The sequence below is a fragment of the Pristiophorus japonicus genome, chromosome 3 (assembly GCF_044704955.1).
Source record: "Pristiophorus japonicus isolate sPriJap1 chromosome 3, sPriJap1.hap1, whole genome shotgun sequence".
NCBI lineage: Eukaryota > Metazoa > Chordata > Chondrichthyes > Pristiophoridae > Pristiophorus > Pristiophorus japonicus.
In genome coordinates this window covers 74,075,271-74,099,286 of record NC_091979.1, presented here as the reverse complement: position 1 = coordinate 74,099,286, position 24,016 = coordinate 74,075,271, and the positions used below count along the sequence as shown (strand labels likewise).

The 24,016-nt window shown below is 43.6% G+C and overlaps 1 protein-coding gene across 1 annotated transcript in view; it reads right to left on the bottom strand.

Annotated features, from left to right (window-relative positions):
* The window catches only part of LOC139253997 (inactive dipeptidyl peptidase 10-like), a 963,662-nt gene that overhangs the window by 139,646 nt on the left and 800,000 nt on the right, over nucleotides 1-24,016 (bottom strand). Inside the window, exon 11 of the mRNA XM_070873609.1 lies at nucleotides 1,466-1,563. Within this exon, the coding sequence (XP_070729710.1) occupies nucleotides 1,466-1,563 (98 nt within the window). The remainder of the gene's footprint in view (nucleotides 1-1,465; nucleotides 1,564-24,016) is intronic.

Genomic DNA, 24,016 nt, shown 5'->3' with positions numbered 1-24,016 from the left:
GAAAATCATGTCCATTGTACCACTTAGTGGACGGAATCCGCATTGTGACTCTGGGAGGAGCTCTTCAGCCACAGGGAGAAGACGATTGAGCAGGATTCTTGCGATGATGTTCCCTGTGGCCGATTCCTCTGTAGTTACCACAGTCGGACTTGTCCCCTTTCTTGAAGATAGTCACAATTACGTCGTCTCTGAGATCTCCTGGCATGCTCTGCTCCTTCCAGATAAGAAAGATAAGGTCATGCATTCGTGCCAATAATGCTTCTTCACCAAGCTTTAGTGCTTCGGCAGGAATTCCATCTGCTCCTGATGTCTTGGTGTTCTTCAGCTGAAGGATGGCCTTTTCTACCTCATGCCGGGCTGGAGTTGTGCTGAGATTGTGACACCCTCAAAGCCTCTTTGATAAAGTGCAACATCCCCACCTGGGAATCTCTGGCCCAAGACCGCCCAAAGATCGTTTTGGGATTCAGGTTCCAATCCAGGACCTACCATTTAATGAGTCAATCTGCCATTGTTTTTCCTTGCATTTCCTCTTCAGATTTTTTGCTATAGCACACACTTCAATCACTATGATGAGTCCATCTCTGTCAATCTTGCTTGTGACTAACTGTTAGTCAGCACATAAAAGTAACCTAAGTTAAGCTGTGCACTTAATCCCTTCCCCAACTTTGCAAGAAGTACCTCACACTAGTAAAGTTCATACCTTCCCTGATAGCTCAGCTGGGATAAGAAAGTCAACAAATGAGAGGAATCTCTAGCACAAATCCATGCCCTGTGGAAGAGCATCCGGGAGGGCACTGAGCACCTCGAGTCTCATTGCCGAGAGCAAGCAGAAACCAAGCGCAGGCAGCGGAAGGAGCATGCATCAACCCAGGCTCTCCTTCCTTCAACCACTGTCTGCCCCACCTGTGACAAAGACTGTAGATCCCGCATTGCACTCTTCAGCCACCTGAGAACTCACTTTTAGAGTGGAAGCAAGTCATCTACGACTCCGAGGGAGCCTATGATGATGATGACACCACAGAGGGGCAGGGCATGGATTTGTGCTAGAGATTCCTCTCATTTGTTGACTTTCTTATCCCAGCTGAGCTATCGGGGAAGGTATGAACTTTACTAGTGTGAGGTACTTCTTGCAAAGTTGGGGAAGGGATTAAGTGCACAGCTTAACTTAGGTTACTTTTATGTGCTGACTAACAGTTAGTCACAAGCAAGATTGACAGAGATGGACTCATCATAGTGATTGAAGTGTGTGCTATAGCAAAAAATCTGAAGGGGAAATGCAAGGAAAAACAATGGCAGATTGACTCATTAAATGGTAGGTCCTGGATTGGAACCTGAATCCCAAAACGATCTTCAGTTGTAATATAGATGCACACGTGGTATGTGCTCTTCAACCTCTGTAACTAGACTACCAGAAATCAATCTTTTTCAATTTATAAAATGAGGGTGACTGTGAACCAAATCTTACTTGGATTTGAAACTCTCTGGTGGCATCAGTTCAAGGGTATGAGTTGGTCCATAAAGGTTCACCACATACAGCTTCACTATTGGATTGACCTGACCTGCCTGATAAGAAATAACACAATTAATAAAATATGCTGAGTAACAAATGGTAACATAATGATTCAGAAGTACACATATACAAGTATGCACTGTTAACATCATCAGCTCTTTGAAATCACTGATAAACCTTTTGCACTAAAACTCCACTGACTTAATGGAAAGTATTTTTAGATGGGAGTAAAGGATTACATCATATTTGAGAAAATGGAGTTATCAATGCAAATCATTAAGAATTGATTGATCTGAGATATCCCTCTGCTTCTGTTTGCATCAGACTCCCCTGGACTGATGACTTCAGAAACATGACAGGACAAAGCCTAACATCTGAACTTTCCCTGAACTCTGTGTGACAAGGATTCATATGCTGTGCTACCAAGCAAAATTACCACCTTGAATCAATCTCTTGGTGTGGGAGTTCATGGTGCCTACATTGTCTGACTAACTAAATCCTTCTGCCAGGCCTAAAAAACAAAAAATCAGGTTTATCATCAGTGTGCAAACTGTTCAGGGATGTGCATCCCAATTTAACATTATTCAAAAGTGCATAATTTGATGGTATTCCATCTAAACATTATAAACAACTTGCATGTTAATGTTTTGTAAACTGAAACTGATCTTATATCAGTAACATAATACAAATTAAACTAAAATGTCTCCTAGATCAAACAGGAAAGTTTCAAATGAGAAGCATCATATATTCTGTACATATGTAATATACTCAAGATTTTAAATAGGCTCCAAACAAACTTACAATGTTGAAAATAGACTTCACCAAAGGACTTCAACAGTAGCAAAATACTATAAAATATTTGACATGTATGCAGCTCTGGTAAGAAAATTCATGGCAATATCCTGATGCATCCACATCAAGTCCTAATTACGTTCTTTGCATAATACCAAAAATCATAGAATCATAGAAGTTTACAGCATGGAAGAAGTCCATTTCGGCCCATCGTGTCCGTGCCGGCCATTAAGAGGCTATCCAACCTAACCCCACTTTCCAGCTCTAGGTCCGTAACCCTGAAGGCTACGGCATTTCAAGTGCACATCCAAGTACTTTTTAAGTGTGGTGAGGATTTCTGCCTCTACCACCCTTTCAGGCAGTGAGTTCCAGACCTTCACAACCCCACAACTACAAAATGTTGTAGTTCTCTTTGCCTTCCTAATTGTATTTTTAACTTATTTTCCAATCTTTTCATATTCACTTTTGCCATTAATTAATTTTACACAAATGTCTGCTGACAAAAATAATTGATGTGGTCTAAGAATCAGGGAAGAGCATAATCACTGAAGGATAATGAATCATTAAAGGAAAATAGGGAACCTGCATTTATTAGTGCCTTTTACATCGCCACATTGTCCCAAAGCCAATAAAGTACTTTTGAAGTGTAGTCACTATCATTATGCAGGCAAATGTGGCAGCCAGTTTTGCACATGGCATGTTCCACAAATAGCAAATGAGATGAATGACCAGTTAATGTGTTTTTGGTGGTATCAGTTGAGGAAGGAATGTTAGTCAGGACACATGGAGAACTCTGGGCCCGAATTTGGTAGGACTTATCACCGGCTGCCGCCGAGTTTTCTCTGTGGTCTTCCTGGTTTCTGAGCACTCTCCCCTCCGAGTGAGTTTGGTCGGGTCCTCATGCTGGTGGGGAGAGAAGACCGCTGGGGGTGTCCGCTGGCATGTGCCGGCGTACAATGCTGACAAAAGTCCTCCCACCCGCGCCGTCCGGAGATTGGTCCGGGCAGTCCTCCCTCCAGCAGCAGAAGAGACCGCCACACAGAGGCAGGTCTTACTTGAACGGTAAGTATGAATACCTGCAAGAAAAGATTAGTCCACTTGTTTTCTTCATTTCTTTTGCAGTGATTTTGGTGGATGGGCTCCTCTGAAGGATTTGGAAAAGTTTTTTTTCCTATTTGTTGAAATTTTTTTTCCTGTTGCCCCCCTCCCTGGGCCCAACTCTATCCTTGGCGTTATTTTGTCAAAGATCGCATTTGCCGGCCAGAATCCGACCTACCGCCCGCTGCCGGCCAGAATTGTTTTTTCCGCCGGACAGTTTTTTCCACATTTTTCCACCAAACTTCCACCCAATGTATCATCAGGATCTTAGCAGTCCTTTCGACGGTATATGGCCGGAATTTAGGTTTGACCAAACTCAGGCCCTCTGTGCTGTTCCATGAACAGGGCTTAGGGATCTTTTACATTCACCTGGACAGTCCGATGGGGCTGTATTTAAAATCACGTCCAAAAATTGGATGAGAAGGATTAGTCATACATTACTACATCAATAAATAGAATACCCCATGGATAAAAACAAAGAATGGCTGCATATCATTCCCCCAAATCCAAAAATGCATACATTGTTTATTTATACTTCCATCTTAAAAGTGGTGTATATTTATTTATAAGCCAAAAAAGAAAATAACTTCAAATTGAATCTGGTTAGCAACTACTAATAAGATTGAATTTCAGTTCAACACTTCCTAATTACATTATATCCCCCCCTCAAGATAAAGAGCCGGTAATAATGTGTTAACATTATTGATCCAATTCTCTTCAAACATCAGTGGCTTCAGGAAATCTTTATAGCTGTGTGACTGTCATAATTATAGCTTATTTTACTATGTAACTTAACACTTGGATTTATTCTATTAGCAGCAGTCAAAGGTGCAGGGCAAGTATATGCTATAAATACTCCATCAAAATGGAATTGAATTTGGAAAAGTAGTATTGTTGATGTGATTATTCTACTTATCTACATCCATTTACAAATCATTTATACCATTTTCTTCATGTTTACCCATTTGTACAGAGCTGCAGTAAACATTGTTATTGCCACTTTAAACCTTTCTGCACAGACCATACATTTAATAACATTCAGCTGCATGGATGCTGTGTAAATGACATTCCTTGCACTCGATACAATTACAAAGTGAGCACACATTTCCTGACAGGATAATTCATGTTATTTTATTCAAATAAAAAATAATCTGTTATAGAACTTAGTCTAGAGAAGGAAGTCCTGATAATTTCCAAATTTCAATATTTATAATTACAAGTATAAAATTATTTAAATCTATTTCAGGTACATGAGGAATTAAATCCCCAAGATTATCTCTAGCCAAAATAGAATGCATTGCAGCAGTGAGCCACAGAACTGAAGTGCAGTTTTTGTTTTGTGACTTAATAACAAATCAGTCATTGGGCGGTTTGTAAAAATGGCTCAAATACATTATGATAGTGATGTCCAAGATGTGGCCCACAGGCCAAATGTAGCCTATGAGTTTCTTTGATTTGCTCGACAAAGCTCCTGCTAGTTCCATTCTTTTTTGAGCTTGGGTGCAAAGCCAACTTCAGCACCAAAATTGCTGGGCATGGAGCACTGAGAAAGGTTGCTCTCTGACTGTTGGATTTTTGACTAGAGAGCAACCTTTATTAATCCATTAGGCCTGGCATTTTTAAAGAGTTGAAGCATTTTGTTGCACTCCCGGTACTTATTTTGGTATTTATCTAGGTGATGATCGTCGAGGTCCATGATTTGATGGGTGTCAAATTGATCATTAATCATTTCTGCATTATTCTTGAAGGTACTCTCTGCAGCAAAAGTACTTTTGATAACAATTCTGCTTGAAAAGATTTGATTTCAACCAAGGTCAGTGGCTGCATCATAAGGTGAAGCTCTGCAATGCGGGGAGGAGGGAATCTATTCATGGCAACAATTAAGACCTTGTGGCATTAACTGAACTGGAAGCAACCAAGAATTTCAGGTTTCATTTTTCCTTGTGTTTTTCAATTGTTATTGAGTAATTCCCTTCTGAACAGCAAAAATGATACAAAAGAACCTAATACACAAGAAACATCGCCATTCGGCAACTATTTCTATTCGCGACATCACTGGGTGTTATGCTACGCAGCTTTTTTTTAATAACTGCTTTCGATCACGGATTTTTTAAGACCTATTGAGGAGGTAATATACCCATAATTTTGAACATACGAAAAAGCTGGACAGAAAAAGACTAATTGGTTCATCGCGTCTGTCCCATTCAGTCATGGTGCATCTAGACAACAGGGCCATCAATACAATAGAGTGAGAGAGAGAGAGAGAGAGAGAGAGAGAGAGACATATATTGAAGACCAGAAGAAGAGAGGGAGGACCAGAAAAGGTTTAAGAAGATAAAGAAACAACAAGAGGAGGAGAGTGAAAGAACCTGGCTTCAGTTGAGGGTGAGATGGCATTAAAGGAGGAGAATGAGTGGAGAAAAGGAGGAAGATGACTGGCAAAAAAGAAAATGGAGGCCTCCCATGATTTCACATTCTCATGTTTGGGACATGCATTTTTGAATGTGAGGGCTTATACTACGGTACAAATATAATTCATTGATTTTGACATATGTATCCAACTTCCAGTTCTAAAAGGTGGGACATCCTTACATTATGGTTGATTTTATGAGTCCTGCCTCTTAGGGGTAGCCTCATAGCCAGAAGTATGGACTTATATACTGGGCTGAGCTAATCCCAAAATGTTTGTTCTTAACCTTAATTTTCCAAGTTAACCGTTTGTAGGGTAAGGAAACAGAAAAGTACAATAATGTATAATTGATAGCTTGTAGTATATACAATATGATGAAGCTCAAACTGTTTGTGGTTCATGGAAAATCCCATGTCAGTATTTTAAAAAAGAATAGTGAGTTTCACTAATAACTTAACCAATATTCCTCCTCCAAAAACAGATTGATTGCTGGATCTTACTGCAACTAAGATGGTAGCTGAATTTTCCTCTATAACAACCATCTTTACTCTTCAAAAAAGTGTTTCTTATTCTACGCAGGGAAGTGTTTTGATAAATTCCTGTGCAAAGTGATTCGGTTCTATAGAAATACAAATCATTCTTTTATCAAACTTTGTCTAGTTTCAGGCCATTTCAAGTTAATTTAAAAATACAGGCCCGAAATTTGCACACCGTTTTTGGATTAGAATCAGTATAGTGACAATTTTGTGGATAGGTTCTGGGGTAGGATCCATTTGCACTAGCTTTCTGTTGTGTAACAGCTATAGTTCCCAACCCGATTTGAGATATTCTGTATGTAAGCTCGCTGGGACCTCATTATTGAGAAAAAACTTGCATATAGGACCTTTCACATCCTCAGGACGTTCCAAAGCCAATGAATGTCCTTCCTAACCTGAGGAAGGACATTCTTGCCCTAACCTGAGGAAGGACATTCTTGCTATTGAGGGAGTGCAGCGAAGGTTCACCAGACTGATTCCTGGGATGGCGGGACTGACCTATCAAGAAAGACTGGATCAACTGGGCTTGTATTCACTGGAGTTCAGAAGAATGAGAGGGGACCTCATAGAAACATATAAAATTCTGACGGGGTTAGACAGGTTAGATGCAGGAAGAATGTTCCCAATGTTGGGGAAGTCCAGAACCAGGGGTCACAGTCTAAGGATAAGGGGTAAGCCATTTAGGACCGAGATGCGGAGGAACTTCTTCACCCAGAGAGTGGTGAACCTGTGGAATTCTCTACCACAGAAAGTTGTTGAGGCCAATTCACTAAATATATTCAAAAAGGAGTTAGATGAGGTCCTTACTGCTAGGGGGATCAAGGGGTATGGCGAGAAAGCAGGAATGGGGTACTGAAGTTGAATGTTCAGCCATGAACTCATTGAATGGCGGTGCAGGCTAGAAGGGCCAAATGGCCTACTCCTGCACCTATTTTCTATGTTTCTATGTTTCTAATTATTTTTGATGTCTAGTTACTTGTAATATAGGGAAATGCAGCAGCCAGTGAGTCACAAACAGCAATAACGTAATAACCAGATAATCTGTTTTAATGATGTTGGTTGAGGAATAAATATTGGCACGAACACCGAGAAGAACATCCCTGCTCTTCTTTGAAATAGTGCCATGTGATTCTTTACACTCACCTGGGAGGGCAGACCATATATTAAAGCGAACATCAAAGCATTAGAGTCTGCAAATCCCTTGACCGGTACTCCCATTGCACCAAAGGTAACTTGGAACAAAATAAAAGAGCTGATGCAGGTACTGGCAAAGTGCTTTATTTTGGAACGTACAGCCCGTGGAAACTTTCAAAGGAAATTGCTGGAGTTATAGTACCTTGCTCCTGGTTTGAGCTGCACGTGCCTCTGAGAATCTGAAACCACTGGGAAATGTTTACCCTGGGCCACAGAAAGAGGCTGAGTACCAGATATAGGATTCTCAAGAAGCATTCTCTTGGATGCAATTAGAATGGAGGAGAGGAGCTGTGTAGGGTGGAGAAAAGAAGAATGGAGCAGCATTTGAGGAGACCAAGCCTTACAAAGTATTCCCCCGCTCCCCAGAATTTACAGCGCATGCAGACCATATGAAAACCTTGATGAGCAGCTCTGTGTTAGAAGAGTGGCGCACTTCACCAAAGAAGGAAAAAGGCAGCCATGCCAGCTACTGCATTGAAGCATTGTGGCCGTGATCATCAGCTCCCTCTGTGCCTTTTTATGCCACAGGCTCATTTCAAGCAGCAATGGGAAATCTATGCACCATCAACCAGGGAACCATCTGGACCTGTATTTATCAAGAAACTGACACATTTTTTTAGAAGAGCTGGGTAATTTATTCAGTTCAGCATGACAGCAAGGCAGCATGGTGATATGATCATGCAGTTTTTTTGTGTTTCTGGTGTCCCCAAAGTGCTGGGGTACTAGATGTCACCCATGTACCATTGCAAGCTCCGACTGTTAATGCCCTCAACTTTCTTAATGGATTGTATGTGATCAAATGCAAAGAATCCTTCATATGCACGTCCGATTTGCTGTTAGTTGCCATGATCCCTTCATCCTCAGGAATTCTGCATAATCTGAGCTCTTCAAAGAAGATAGTCAAGTGAAGGGATGGCTTGTGGGAGACAAGGTGCATCCCTCCAGACATAGATTATGATACCCTAGGAGTTGCAAGATTAGTAGATGAGGAGCGTTGCACTAAGAAGCATGCCATTGAGGGAACCATTAGGGTCTTAAAGGGGTGATTTTGCTGCATTGACAGATAAAGAGGAGTTTTCAGTGCCTGCATTAAATTGCCATCCAAAAAGACCTGGATATGGAGTTTGGTGGGGAAGTGACCCTAGCTGCTTTGGAGGTAGATGAGCATGCAGTAAAACAGCAGGAGGACCATCATTCAGTGCCAGCTGCAAAGGCATCAGAACTCAACTTATCAATTAAGTGTTCTCATCTTTTAAATACAGTCTACCTTTGTCGCCACTGCCATGATTCCATCTCCCCTGTAAAGTATGCACCTGTGAGTATGCTCATAGGTTTGTAGAGGCTGTCTTACATCTGAGCCAGGGTGTCCCTGGGGATGAAGCATACAGTGTCCACCGGTACGCTCGCGGCCTTCCACGAGAGGTGGGCACCGGAGGGACTGGAGTGCATCATCACCTCTGGCAACCCAATTTTAATTTGATGTTAAATGTCTAAAGTTTAATTTGTTTATTGTGCCGGTTTCAGAACACCCCCCACCCACCCTTTTAGCCAGGGGGCACTTGTATAATTTGTGTTTTTATTGCCCACTGGTTTGAAAGTGTTTGGAGTGTCCCCCCCCCGCCTTTAATCAGGGGGCACTTGATTTAATGTTTTATTTTGCTCACAACAAAAGAGTTGTTAGAGGCTGTCAGTGTGGGTAGCACTCTCACCTTCATTGTGGGTTCAGTTCTCACTCCAGAGGCAAAATCTAGCCTGACACTTCAGTGCAGTACTGAAGGAGTGCTGCACTGGCAGAGATGCCGTCTTTCTGATGAGACATTAAACCGAGGCCCTCTCAAGTGGATGTATAAGATCCCATGGCACTATTTCAAAGAAGAGCAGAGGAGTTCTCCCAGTGTCCTGGCTAAAATTTTCCACCGGTACGCTCGCGGCCTTCCGCCAGAGGTGGCCGCTGGAGGGTCTGGAGTGCATCATCACCCACGGCAACCAAATTTTGATTTGAATTAAGTTTACTGCTAAAAGATAATTTGATTAATGTGTCGGTTTTAGTGCCTCCCCTTTAATCAGGGGGCACTGGTATTAAAGTTTGCTATCTAATTTACCCCTTTAATAAGGGGGCATTTGATTTACAGGTGCAATTAAAAATAGTTGTAGAGCTGTTGCATTGTGAGTGGCTTAGCCAGTCACGTGATGTTCATCAGAGTCAATAATACCCCAGATGAGGTATGGAATTGTGAGCCGAGCGGATGAACTGGTAATGTGTGGTGTGATTGTTAAACCTTTGTTACTAAACCAACTAGTTCTTAATAGCAATGTGTTGCTATGAATTCTTAAGCAAAGAACCCACAAAGCACATACATTACACCCGCTACCTTCAACTAAGTGTAAAATCCTTCAATCCCGTACCCACTCTGGAGCATTACATAGAACCTACAGCACAGAAACAGGCTATTCAACTCAGCTGGCATATGCTGATGTTTAGACTCCGAAATTCAGTGCCGCTGGAAAGCTGGTGCCCCCTGACTTCTTGGGGCCATTAGCGGCAAAACATTTTTTGTGGCGGGGCCAGCCCATATTCAGCTCCAAAATTGAAAAAATAGGTTCCAGCGGTAATGAACCCTTCCCAAGTGAATTTTTCAGCGGTGTGGCTGTCTTAATTGGAGCGTTATCACCACTGAGAAATTCAGCATGCGGGTAAAGGTTTCTAATGAGCCAGCTGCTAAAGGCCAGGGTTTGCAGCAAGGCCCTGAGGGGGGCAAGGAGTCTGGTGTAAGAGATGCAAGGAGAGCCAACAGGTTCACTGATCTAGATCTGGAGACACTGATAGACGGTGTAGAGGACAGAAGAAAAATACTGTTTCCTGATGCAGGGAGACCTGGCAGACCGCCAGTACATAATGCATGGAAGGAGATTGCAGGGGAGTTTACAGGCACCTCCATATATGTAAGGACGCACCTACCAGGAGGGTGCTGGACAGTCTGCACCCGACCCTTCCAGGCCCAGAGGTGTTCCAGGAAATCCTAGAAGGACAGCTGTAGGTGCCAGGCAACAACCACAGCAGCCTTCCCGGGCCCATGATGCAGCCACAGGGATGACACTTAGGCGCAGTGTTAGGGTAGTCAACCATAAGAGGTGTTATAGTGAATTGCACAGGGGTAAAACATGATTAGAGTATTATTATATTGTTCTTTATGTTCTGTTTTTGCAGTGATTTGGATAATTTGATAAATCTTTATTTTTGGAACATATATCTGACCAGGTGTTTCATTTGGGAGTAGGCAATTCTGCATCAAGGCACTCATTGCAATGGCCATTGAAAGTGGGACCTGAAGGGTCATGTGTGGCTGGGATTATCTGAAGCGAGCAGCTATGAGACGCAGCTGTACCTCCCTTCCAGGGTTGCAATGGGGACAACGCCTACTAGCTCCGGGGTGACAAGGATCATCCTCCTGCGCCTCCTCCACCTCGTCCTCATCAGGTGGTAGTGCTGGCTCGACCTCCAGCGGCTGTCTCCTGTGTTAGGGAAATTGATGGGATTGAAGGCCGATAAATCCCCAAGGCCTGATAGGCTGTATCCCAGAGTATTTAAGTAAGTGGCCCTAGAAATAGTGGATGCATTGGTGATCACTTTCCAACATTCTATTGACTCTGGATCAGTTCCTATGGACTGGAGGGTAGCTAATGTAACAACACTTTTTAAAAAAGGATGGAGAGAGAAAACAGGGAATTATAGACCGGTTAGCCTGACATCGGAGGTGGGGAAAATGTTGGAATCAATTATTAAAAATGAAATAGCAGCGCATTTGGAAAGCAGTGACAGGATTGGTCCAAGTCAGCATGGATTTATGAAAGGGAAATCATGCTTGACAAATCTCCTAGAATTTTTTGAGGATAGAAACATAGAAACATAGAAAATAGGTGCAGGAGTAGGCCATTCAGCCCTTCTAGCCTGCACCGCCATTCAATGAGTTCATGGCTGAACATGAAACTTCAGTACCCCCTTCCTGCTTTCTCGCCATACCCCTTGATCCCCCGAGTAGTAAGGACTTCATCTAACTCCCTTTTGAATACCACTTCATCTAACTCCCTTTTGAATACCACTCAGCAGGTTTAATGGAGCCAAAACAATAACAAACTATTTACCTGAGAAATAGACCCGATCAAGGCAAAACTCCAGTGGTGTCATGTTTGTGAACCGACTGGAAAACCTCGCAGGGGCACTGCCAGGAAAAATCGTGAATTTGTGAATCTGAAAACACCCAACCACAGCGGCCGATCGCCCAAACCCCGCGGTAAGGATCCCTTCAGGGACGCTGAATTTCAACCCCTCAGACTCGACATGAGTCTCTCCCCTTTCTAATTACCTCTTCCTACCCTGTCCCTATATCCTGCTTTCCTTCATCCTCGTGTATCGATCAAGCCTCCCCTTAAATGCATCACTTCTTTCTGCTTTAACAGTCCATGGGACAGCACATTCCGCATTCTCATCACTCTCAGTGTGAAGAAATTCCTCCTAAATTCTTTATTTGATTTGTTCGTGGCTATCTTATATTTATGCCCTCTTATTTTGAACTCACCCACAAGGGGAAAGAGTTTATCCAGATCCACCCCATTGAACTCCCATCAAAATGTTAAAAACCTCAATCAGGTTTCTTCTTGTATTCTTTTTTCAAGAAAAACAAACCCCATCTCAATCTTTCCTGATAGTTGCATGCTCTCAATTCTGGTAACGGCCTTGTCAATCTTTCCTGTACTTTCTCCACTGTTTCAATATCCATTTTGTAGTATGGAGAGCAGAACTGCACACAGCCAAGGTCCAATATAAATGTAATATTATGTCCTTGCTTTTGTGATCTATTCCTCTAGAAATGAACCACAGTACTTTGTTTGCATTATTTTTGGCCTTATCAACTTATGTTATTACTTTTATGTATCTGTATTCCCAGATCGTTTTGCTCCTCTATTCCATTTAGATTCTTACCATCCATCATCATCATAGGCAGTCCCTCGGAATCGAGAAAGACTTGCTTCCACTCTAAAAATGAGTCCTTAGAGTCCAATATGACAACCACAGTCCTTGTCACAGGTGGGACAGATAGTCGTTGAGGGAAAGAGTGGGTGGGACTGGTTTGCCACATGATCTTTCCGCCTCCTGTGCTTCATTTCTGCATGCTCTCGGCGATGGGACTCGAGGTGCTCAGCGCCCTCCCAGATGCACTTCCTCCACTTAGGGCAGTCCTTGGCCAGGGACTCCCAGGTGTCAGTGGGGATGTTGCACTTTATCAGGGAGGCTTTGAGGGTATCCTTGTAATGTTTTCTCTGCCCTCCTTTGGCTTGTTTGCCGTGAAGGAGTTCCGAATAGAGCATTTCCTTTGGGAGTCACGTATCTGGCATGCGAACAATGTGGCCTGCCCAGCGGAGCTGATCAAGTGCAGTCAGTGCTTCAATGCTGGGGATGTCGAGGACGCTAACGTTGGTGCATCTGTCCTCCCAGGATATTTGCAGGATCTTGCGGAGACATCGTTGGTGGTATTTCTCCAGCGACTTGAGGTGTCTACTGTACATGCTCCATTTCTCTGAGCCATACAGGAGAGCAGGTATTATTACAGCCCTGTAGACCATAAGCTTGGTGACAGATTTGAGGGCCTGGTCTTCGAACACTCTATTACTCAGGCGGCCGAAGGCTGCACTGGCGGTGGTGTTGAATCTTGTCTTCAATGTCTGCTTTTGTTGATAAGAGGCTCTTGAGGTATGGGAAATGGTCCACATTGTCCAGGGCCGCACCATGGATCTGGATGACTGGGGGGCAATGTTGTGCAGCAGGGACAGGTTGGTGGAGGACTTTTGTCTTACCATCCAAGAAATGTGGCCTCCTTATTACTCCAAACAAAATGAACCTTCTCACACTACATGAGGTGCATTGCCATATTTAATTTAATTTGCCATTTATTCACTCACTCTGCAAGCCTGTTAATGTATTTCTGTATTTTGGTGCAGTCCTCCACTTTATTAGCTTTAACCTGCACCCGCCTCCCAATTAGTTATCATCTGCAAATTTTGACATCAAACTTCCAGGGGGCTAAATTGGATAAGGGCCGAAAACGGGCACAGGGATCACAATGCATTGCTGGTTGACTCAACAGGGGGCCCAATATCATGGGTAAACTACACTGTATTTAAAGATTGCCTGTAGAGTGAAAGTACTGCCTGCACTTCTTAAAGGGGAGGTGCTTTGTGAAAGAAGTACCTCATTCTAACTGGAGCTGGAAATTAACAATGTGACAACAGGGCAAAGAAAGAGCACCTCAATTCTCTGATGCAGCACTGGAGGTCTATAGGAGGAGCCAGCAGGCCTTCCAGACACACTGTTCAAAGGCAGCAGGAGAGATCAATGAAGTGGTCAATACCACCAATCTTTCCCCCAGGATCTGGATCCAGTGTCGGAAGAAGTTTAATGATTTACACGAGCGGTCAATATCAATTAATGCATCTTCAAATACCTCTCACAAATATCCCACCAACTGCACCACGAACCTCATTCACTGCTCAATGCGCCACCCATCAATCTCTAACAATCATGACTCATACCTCACAATCATAGCTTCACCTCACCTCACATCTCACACCTTCCACATAATGCCAGCTATTCACCCAAATACATTGCACCACACTCAGTGATGGGCAACTCCATTAAGGGTACAGTAGTATAGTCGTTATTGTACTGAACTAGTAATTCAGAGGCCTGGACTAATGATCCAGAGATGTGAGTTCAAATCCCACCATGGCAGCTGGGAAATTTAAATTCAGTTAATTAAATAAACCTGGAATAATAGCTAGTATCAGTAACAGTGACCATGAAACTATTGGATTGTTGTAAAAACCCTTCTGCTTCACTAATGTCCTTTAGGGAAATAAATCTGCTGTCCTGACCTGGTCTGGCCCCTGTGAGATTCCTGAGCCACAACAATATGATTGACTGCTTTCTGAAATGGCCTAGCAAGCCACTCAGTTGTAACAAACTGCTACGAAAAACAAGAAGAATAAAACCAGACGGACCAACTGGCACCGAACTTGGCACCAGCCCTTCAACACTTCAAAGTCCTCCTCACTAACATCTGGGGACTTGTGGCAAAATTGGGAGAGCTGTCCCACAGACTAGTCAAAGCCTGGCATAGTCATAATCACAGAATCATACCTTTCAGCCAATGTCCCAGATTCCTCCATCACCATCCCTGGGTATATCCTGTCATACACCTGGGTATGGTGATGGCACAGTCGGGAGGGGGTAGCCCTCGGAGTCCTCAACATTGACTCCAGACCCCATGAAGTCTCAGGTCAAGCATGGGCAAGGAAACCTCCTGCTGATTACCACCACCGTCCTCCCTCAGCTGATGAATCTGTACTACTCCATGTTGAACACCACTGGCTGGATTCATACCTAGCACAAAGGAAGGTGGTTGTTGGAGGTCAATCATCTTAGCCTCAATCATTGCTGCAGGAGTTCCTCAGGGCAGTGGCCAATGCCCATCCATCTTCAGCTGCATCATCAATGACCTCTCTCCATCATAAGGTCAGAAGTGGGAATGTTTTCTGATGATTGTGCAGTGCTGTTAGGGAGCACTATTCCATTCACAACTCCTCAGATAATGAAGCAAGATCATGCCCACATGCAGCAAGATCTGGACGACATTAAGGCTTGGGCTGATAAGTGGCAAGTAACATTTGCGCCACACAAGTGCCAGGCAATGACTATCTGCAACAAGCGAGAGTCTATCCACTGCCCCATGACATTCAACGGCATTACCATTGCAAAATCTCCCACCATCCACATCCTGGGGGGGTCACCATTGACCAGAAATTTAACTGGACCAGCCACATAAATACAGTGGCAATAACAACAGGTCAGAGACTGGGTATTCTCCGGTGAATGTTTCACCTTCTGTCTCCCAAAAGCCTATCCACCATCTACAAGGCACAAATCAGGAGTGTGATGGAATACTCTCCACAAGCCTGGATGAGTGCAGCTCCAACAACACTCGAGAAGCTCGACACTATCCAGGACAAAGCAGCCCGCTTGATCGGCACACTATCCGCCATCTTAAACATTCACTCGCTTTACCACCAGTGCACCGTGGCTGCAGTGTGTACCATCGACAAGATGCACTGCAGCAACTCGCCAAAGCTTCTCTGACAACACCTCCCAAACCTGCAACCACTAACACCTCGAAGGACAAGGGCAGCATGCAAGCTCCCCTCCAAATTACACATCATCCTGACTTGGAAAGATATCGTCATTCCTTCATTGTCGCTGGGTCAAAATCCTGGAATTCCATCCCTAACAGCACTGTGGGGGTACCTTCACCACACGGACTGCAGCGGTTCAAGTGACAGCTCACCAACACCTTTTCAAGGGCAATTAGGGATGGGCAATAAATGCTGGTCTTGCCAGTGACATCCTTTATTGCTTATGTACTTAGCATATGCCTTTTTCTTTAGAATCAATTCGATCCTCATTAATTATCCATGATATCTTGTTCTTGGCTCATTTGTTCTTATTTTTTAGTGGAATATGTTTCTCCTGAACTCTATTGATTTCCCCTTTAAATATTGCCCTCTGTTCTGCTTCTTTGTCAATATTTTTCCTCAGTTTACCTCCCTTAGCTCCATCCTCATTCCGTCATAGTCAGCATTTTCCCAGTCTATTACTTTGAACTTTGTACTATCTATATTCTTGATCAATCATTGTCTTAAACCTTATTATATTATGATCTCTAATCCCTAGATGTTCTCCCCCATTTTCTTACCTGCTCCAGTTCATTTCCCATGACTATTTCTGATAGTATTTCCTCCTTGTTAGGTCAGAACAGTCTTATACATAGTGTAAAAACTCCATCCCCTTCTCCCCTTTCACTCCCTTTCTCTGCCAGTTTATTAGGGGTGTTTGAATGCCTCTTAATTTCCGATTCTGTGCTTTAAAAAAAGCTCATTTCTGGCACAGGCACGAAGTGCCGAATGTCCTCCTTCTGTATTCTATCATGATTCTATGATTTCAAATATTTGCCTACATATTTCTCCTTCCATTTCCATTTCCTTTCCACTATTCAGTGGTCTGCAGTATACCCCTAATGATGTGACCGATCGCTTCCTATCCCTCAGCTCTATATGAATTGTCTTTCTATATCTTCAAAACTTTTGTCCTTTCTTGCTACTGCCATTATGTTGCTTCTGATTAACACAGCTACCCCATGACACATTCCTCCTCCCTGATCATTTGTAAATACATTAGTACAATAATCCTGCCAATCCTGGCCTGTCTGCAGCCATGTTTCCATCATCACTATTGCATCTATTTCCTCACTTTTAATTATTACCTCAGATTCCCCCTCCCATTTTGTTGCTGGTCTTTCTCTCCTATGCTGCATCTCATTCAGAAGTAACTGAAGATTGGTCTCATTGAAAATTTCTGTGCTTCTTTTTTGCCTCCTTCCAATGCCCTGACCTCTGCCAGGGTCTCTACTTCAAAATGTTGCTTTTAAATTGCACAAAATCAAGCAGAAGCCATTCTTTACAGCTACCTGACATTCAACTCACTGAGACAACTTGCCTGTTTCTCTCCCAGCCTGTTGCTTGACTTTTAAAAAGCTGCACTTCCAATGTCTAAGCGTCCCAGCACACTGTGTTACACAGGAATTGTGCTACTGAAACACCAATGAATATTTAAATGAGCTGACCCTTCCTCCCCAACCTCTTAATGGTCAGCACTGGACAACATTAATGGGTGCACATCTTGCCTCAGGGCAAAAATGGTGTAAAGAGCCCAGTGGAAGTGTGGGGTCCCATTATCTAATATACAAACTATCCCTAATGACCTAATGGGTAAAAGCTGCGAAAACTGTTCTCAGCACCCTGGGAAAGGGAGCAGAAAATCTGTTGTAAACGTTATGTGAGAACAGAATCAGGCTCAGTCCTAATGCTCCCTCCTTTGCCAAAGATCCAGCAACATACAATGGCTCAACTCACACATGGAGAATGAACACTTGGGAAAAGTACTAGTTAGGAGCCGGAAGCCTTGGAATGGTAGATCAGCAAAGGCAGTGCCTTCAAGAGAAAAGGGAAGAAAAAGGGACTACACCATTAACATACAGTGAACTAGAAGGAAAGAGAATTTGGGGTAATTTCCACGAGGGTTTTTCCGATCATCCACTGCACCATTGATGGAAGTGCTGCAAAAATGCTGGAAAAATGGTGGAATGCTGTTTTTCTGGTTTCCACGGCTTTTCTGCCGAAGGTACGGTGGAAATGCAGGCGAACCCACGTGGACGTTTACCCCCATTGTGTCTGGTGAAAGAAAGCTGTAGAAACTTGCTGTGACATTCAGCTAATAATGCTGATTGGGTTCAGATTCAACGGGTGAGCTGTCAGGTCAGTGCTTTGTATACTACCCTCATGCGATTAAACAATCTGCTTCCATATTTGTGTGACAAATGAAACAATGCGAATAAAATCAAAAAATATACTGGTCTCACACATCTGACCTGCACTACTCTTTTGGGAGCTTAATTAATTTATTTTATTAGACACATTGTATAATTCCTGAGTTGACAGGCTGCATCCATCACACACATGAAACAATACAGAGATTAATGGATAGCTGGGAGTGATTACAAGGAAGTAATCAAATTGAAGAACCCATGTGACATTATAAACAATGACAGGAACACTAAAGAAGCTTATAATGATCCCCTGAATTATGAGGTCTATTTACTGTCTTGAATTCATGCCAGGATATCTGCTAGCATTATAGTTACAACGTACACTGGTGAGAGTGGACTTATTCACATTTTATTTCATTTTAAATTGTGCAGCTGTTTTTTCCTGATGCTCCATGTGTTTAATACATGATGTTTTCATTGAAGTTTAATGACTCTGATGCCATTAGGTCACATTTATTGAATAATTCTGTAGCCGATTAGCAGGAAATCCAATAGTCAGTTAATATAACATACTCATCATCATCTTCATAGGCAGCCCCTCGAAGCAAGGATGACTTGCTTCCATGCAAAAAGGGATGAGTTCATAGGTGCTTCATTATTCCAAATCCAGAACTACATCTTGAAGAGTGGATTTCTTTAACGTGTGGTGGCCGTTGCACCCCAGCCACCACATGGGCTTGACAGAGGCTAGGTCTTGGTCCAGTGGCAAGGATTACCTAAGACGACTGGAGACCAGCTCTGCTGCACGGATCTAGTGTGCTGCCCCTGGGCCCTTGCCTCTTCTGAGCCCCAAACTCACGCCTCCCCTGGGTCCCGGTCACTTCCATCTACAAACTCCTTCGCCCCTCTTACTGTGCCTGCCCGCACTGCAATCAGTGACCTGACTTCGCAGCCGTCACCCTCCTGCAGCAGCATGTGTTGCTCCCTGCAATGATATGCCGCCGCACGCTGCTCCCTCCAATGACCCCGGCCTGCAGATCGGGACCGCGCCGATTTCCAGGCCGGCCACAGCATGCTGCTCCCTCTAGTACATCACTATATTGCACCTATAGTACAACACGCTCAACTCTCATAGTTCAGAACAACTGACAAACTTGCCAATCTCATTCAGAGGTCAAAGGGTTAGCTAGGGTGGAAAGTGGAAACATGCTATGAAATTGGTGAATGCACCAATGGCAAAGAAATGGATGAAACAGACTACACATTTCAAAGAAATTCAGCAGTTTGGAAGGACAACTCCAGATTTTAATCACAGCTTGCTATTGTTGCTAACATGTAAGCTAATTTACTTAATTCCTTCCCAGGTATTATGCAATCATTAAAGATCACCACTAGATGGCGAATGATGAATAGTTCACAAAATTGTTTTCCAGCAATACCATTTAAAGCTCTTTGCAATTTAAATCCTGTATGCAAACTTGCATTGACCTCGTTGCTAACATATGATAATGTCATTTTAATAGCAAGATGCATCTTGTAGTTCATGAATAGTGAATTAATTTACAAACCAACCAGTTCAGTACAGTAAACTACAGTGCAATCTGCCAGTATATTTACCCTAATCATCAATAATAAAAACAGAAAATGCTGGAAGTCCTCAGCAGGTCAGGCAGTTTCTGTGGCGAGAGAAACAGAGTTAACTTTTGCTGACGCTTCTGATGAAAGGTCATCTCCCTGAAACGTTCATTCTATTTCTCTCTCCACAGATATTGCCTGACCTGCTGAGTCTTTCTAAGATTGCTGTTTTTATTTCAGATTTCCAGCATCCATAGTATTTTGCTTTGGTAACTCTAACCAACAGCTGGCCAGTATGTTCAAACTGAAGTACATTTTACAGCCGCATCTCAGCGGTCATTTTTTTTGTTGGATTCTGGTGCCAGACACACAAGCAATGCAGCCTGCAGCAGGTCTCTTGGGACTCAGCTACTCTGAGACAAGGGCCACCTCAATCCCAAAAAGGCTCTGGAGGAATGCAGCAGCCTCGCACACTCAACCCACTCAGGAAACACTGAGGTTCAAAAGGGTACACAACAGACATGTGAAGAATTAGTAAAGTCACACAAAGACTGGATTTTCATTAAAATTATTGGTTGCACTAAAGTTATTATTTAAAAAATAATAGTGTTCCCTGAAGGAGCACACTTGCTCCTGCTGTCCCCACAAAAATCTTAAAAAAAACGTACATTTTTGGAGAAGCTTCCAGGAATCCCTTTAATGATCGCCATTTAGGCCTCTTCACGCAGGAGCAATGGGACTGATGCACGGTGTAGAGGCTCCACCAACTTCTCTTTGAAAGTTGCAATGGGGGTGGGGGGGCGGGGGGGGGGGGAAGGGGAGGTCTACAACAAAGCAACATAGGAACAGGAGTTGGCCATTGAGACCCTCAAGCCTAATCTGCCATTCAATGAGATCATGGCTGATCTGTGACCTAACTCCATATTCCCGTCATTGCCCCATATCCCTTAATACCTTTGGTTAGCAAAAAGCTATCAATTGCCGTTTGCGGAACAGTTCCAAAATTTTACCACCCTTTGTGTGTAGAAGTGTTTCCTAACTTCACTCCTAAAAGGCCTGGCTCTAATTTTTAGACTATGCTCCCAGAGTCCTCGACTCCTCAACCAGCAGACATAGTTTTTCTCTATCTACCCAATCAGCTCCCCTTAATATCTTGAAAACTTCGATCAAATCACCCCTTAAACTTCTAAATTCCAGGGAACGCAACCCTAATTTGTATAATCTCTCCTCGTAATTTAAGCCTTGTCCAGGTTTAATTTTGGTAAATCTATGCTGTACTCTCTCCAAGACCAATATATCCTTCCTAATGGTGTGGTGCCCAGAACTGCTCACAGTGCTCTAGGTGTAGTCTAAACAGGGCTTTGTACAGATGTAGCATAACTTCTACCCCCTTGTATTGCAGTTTGATAAATATATATATATATATATATATTATATATATATATAAAACGGCCAGCATTCCATTAGCCTTTTTGATTATTTTCTGTACCTGTCCATGACATTTTAATAATCTATGTACATAGACCCCCAAGTCCCTTTGGACCCAAGTCTCTATCGATTTCCACCGATTTCCACATTTAAATAGTTTCCCAGCTGTTTTGGGCAGGAGTGCTTGGGGCCCATATAAAGGCCTGTCTGAAAGTTGTTTCAGGTGGCCCAATGAGTGCAGAGGTCCCTGACAGACTTTCAACTGCTGGTCACCCGTTTTCAGGTGGAAAACTGGCAGTCAGCTGTTGAAAGTCACCCCCTATGTTTTCATGGGTAGGAATGCAGCATTATGCATCCTTGCCTACTCAAGTATCACTTGAAAAATGACAGAACCGAATGTGGAAAATCTAGGCTATATTGTACTAAACAGAAGGTGATTTTTTTTTTAAATGAAGGAGAATGGTCCCACCAGCACTGGTGATGCAAGCAGAAACTTAAAAATAGTTTCTCTAACATGTTGCTAAGTACCTGCTCCAATTGTGCACTGAACAATTTGCCTTTCAGTCTTTCCCACTGGTGTATAGTGATACATGATGCCCTGGATTTTCTGAATTTTGGTTAACATTAATTTCTCGCATTCAAAATGGGCATTCAGGGTTAGCTAAACGCTTGCATGTAGGGAAGGGAGCTGTTAAAAGGACATTTTTATTTAAGGCAATTTTTGAATAATGACAGGGCTTGCTTTTAAAGTGTCCAAGCCATGGATTTTCATGCTTGACATGCTGCAAAATGAACAAATGCATGCCAGGGAGATACATTCTGTGCCAACCATTACGCCACAACTGTATCTGCAGGCCCTGGCACATTTACCTGGTAATAGCTGAAGGCAACTGCTTCTGCAGTCACTGGATCAGCAGGGAGATGGTTGCAGAGATGTGTTGTTTGATGTATGAACACCTGCAGACAACCTGAATCACAGGCATTACTGCCAGTTGAGGTTGCATCCTGCCTCAACTGTTAAACCTTCTCTTCCTTTCAGGTCAGTTTAGGGATTATCTGCAACATTAGCCATTTTGCTGCCTTTAGATGCATCAACCAAGTGATCCATGCATTGTTCAAGAGGACCAGCATTTACAGCTCCTTTTCCACTTAATAGCAACAGCAGTATAGCATAGCTGTCCAATTATCCCACAAAATCTAGCAGTCAGTACTTTCATCCTTGTTTCTCTGTTTTTAAATGGTGAAAGATTGGGAAATGTTGGTGTTCAGAGGGACCTGGGTGTCCTTGTACACAAATCCCTGAAAGTTAACATGCAGGTACAGCAAGCAATTAAGAAAGCAAATGGTATGTTGGCCTTTATTAAGAGGATTTGAGTATAAGAGTAAAGATGTCTTACTGCAATTATATAGGGCCCTGGTGAAACCACACCTGGAATATTGTGTACAGTTTTGGTCTCCTTACCTAAGGAAGGATATACTTGCCACAGAGGGAGTGCAACAAAGGTTCACCAGACTGATTCCTGTGATGGGGGTATTGTCCTATGAGCAGAGATTGAGTAGCCTAGACCTATATTTTCTATAGTTGAGAAGAATGAGAGGTGCTCTCATTGAAATATATAACATTCTTACAGTGCTTGACAGGGTAGATGCAGGGAGGATGTTTCCCCTGGCTGGGAAGTCTAGAACCAGGGTTCACAGTCTTAGAATAAGTGGTCGGCCATTTAGGACTGAGATGAGGAAAAATTTCTTCACTCAGAGTATGATGAATCTTTGGAATTCTCTATCCCAGTGGGCTGCTGCTACTCAGTCATTGAATATATTCAAGACAGAGATCGATAGATTTTTGAATATTAAGGGAATCAAGGGATATGGGGATAGTGCAGGAAAGTGGAGTTGAGGTAGAAAATCAGCCATGATCTTATTGAATGGCGGAAGAGGCCCGAATGGCCTACTCCTGCTCCTAATTCTTATGCTCTTATGTTCCTCTGACTCCAGCCTTTGTGCATCACTTTACTTCAACAGTGGTGGCAATGCCTTCAGCCACCTGGGTTCTTCTAACTCTCTGAAATTCTTTCTCTGAACCTCTTTGTCTCTCCACCTTGCTCAACCTTTAAAAACTTTCTTAAAATCTCTCTCTTGACCTAGTTTTTAGTCTGATCTTTCCTTTCTTGGCTTTGCGCCTGTTTTCCATAGTTCATCTGTGAAATGCCTGAGGACATTTTCACATTAAAGACGCGTTATAAAGACGGGGGGGCCGAAATTACCTCTTCCGATAAGGCCTCTGGCCACTTGAAAGCGGCAGCCACGGGGCGGCGCGGAATGCCGCCGAGTCTTCGCGGAGGGGCCGCCATTTTGGATATTGCCCTTCCTCAGTTTTGGAGCGGTGTCTGGGATTGCTCCGCCCATTTTTCCACTGCAGTGTGCACGTGCCGACCCCGCACTGACTGGCGGGGACCTCTTCACAAAATTGCCTCTTGGGAAATTGCCCCTTTCCCGGTATTGTCCCACGGGAGAGGCCCCGCTGCCGATTGGTGCCCCCGACAGCTTTTGCTGTCAGCACACTCTCTGTGGCATGGCTGCACGGTCACCCTTAAATGGGAGGACGCACTGTCGCGGCCGCCATGTTATTTTTTGTTGTCGGCTGATTACCAAGTTGGTCCAACAATTATGGCCACGTGTTCTGCCGGGCTACCAACAGGCAGTCTGGCACCCCCGCTTAGATGCCAGGTCGCTGGCCCGGCCAAAACCCTCCCTGGTGGCCCAGTGTTTGCTACTAAAGTGGCTGCAGAGTTCAAAGCGCCCATCCCCTTTAACTGAAGAGGAGCGATGTTGTGACGCACCAGCCCCACCCCCACTTCTGCCCCGCTAGTGACGGCCACTCTGCCCCGCCCCTACTTCCGCGCCCATGATGAGACCACTTCCGCCCCGCTCCAAAAATCTCCCGACGTGCTGGATTTCGCTGGTTAGGCTGCCCCATGTATTGGGGGCGGCCAGAACACACCGAAACCAATAGGTGCGCCTCGTTTCGGGCGGTTGGCAA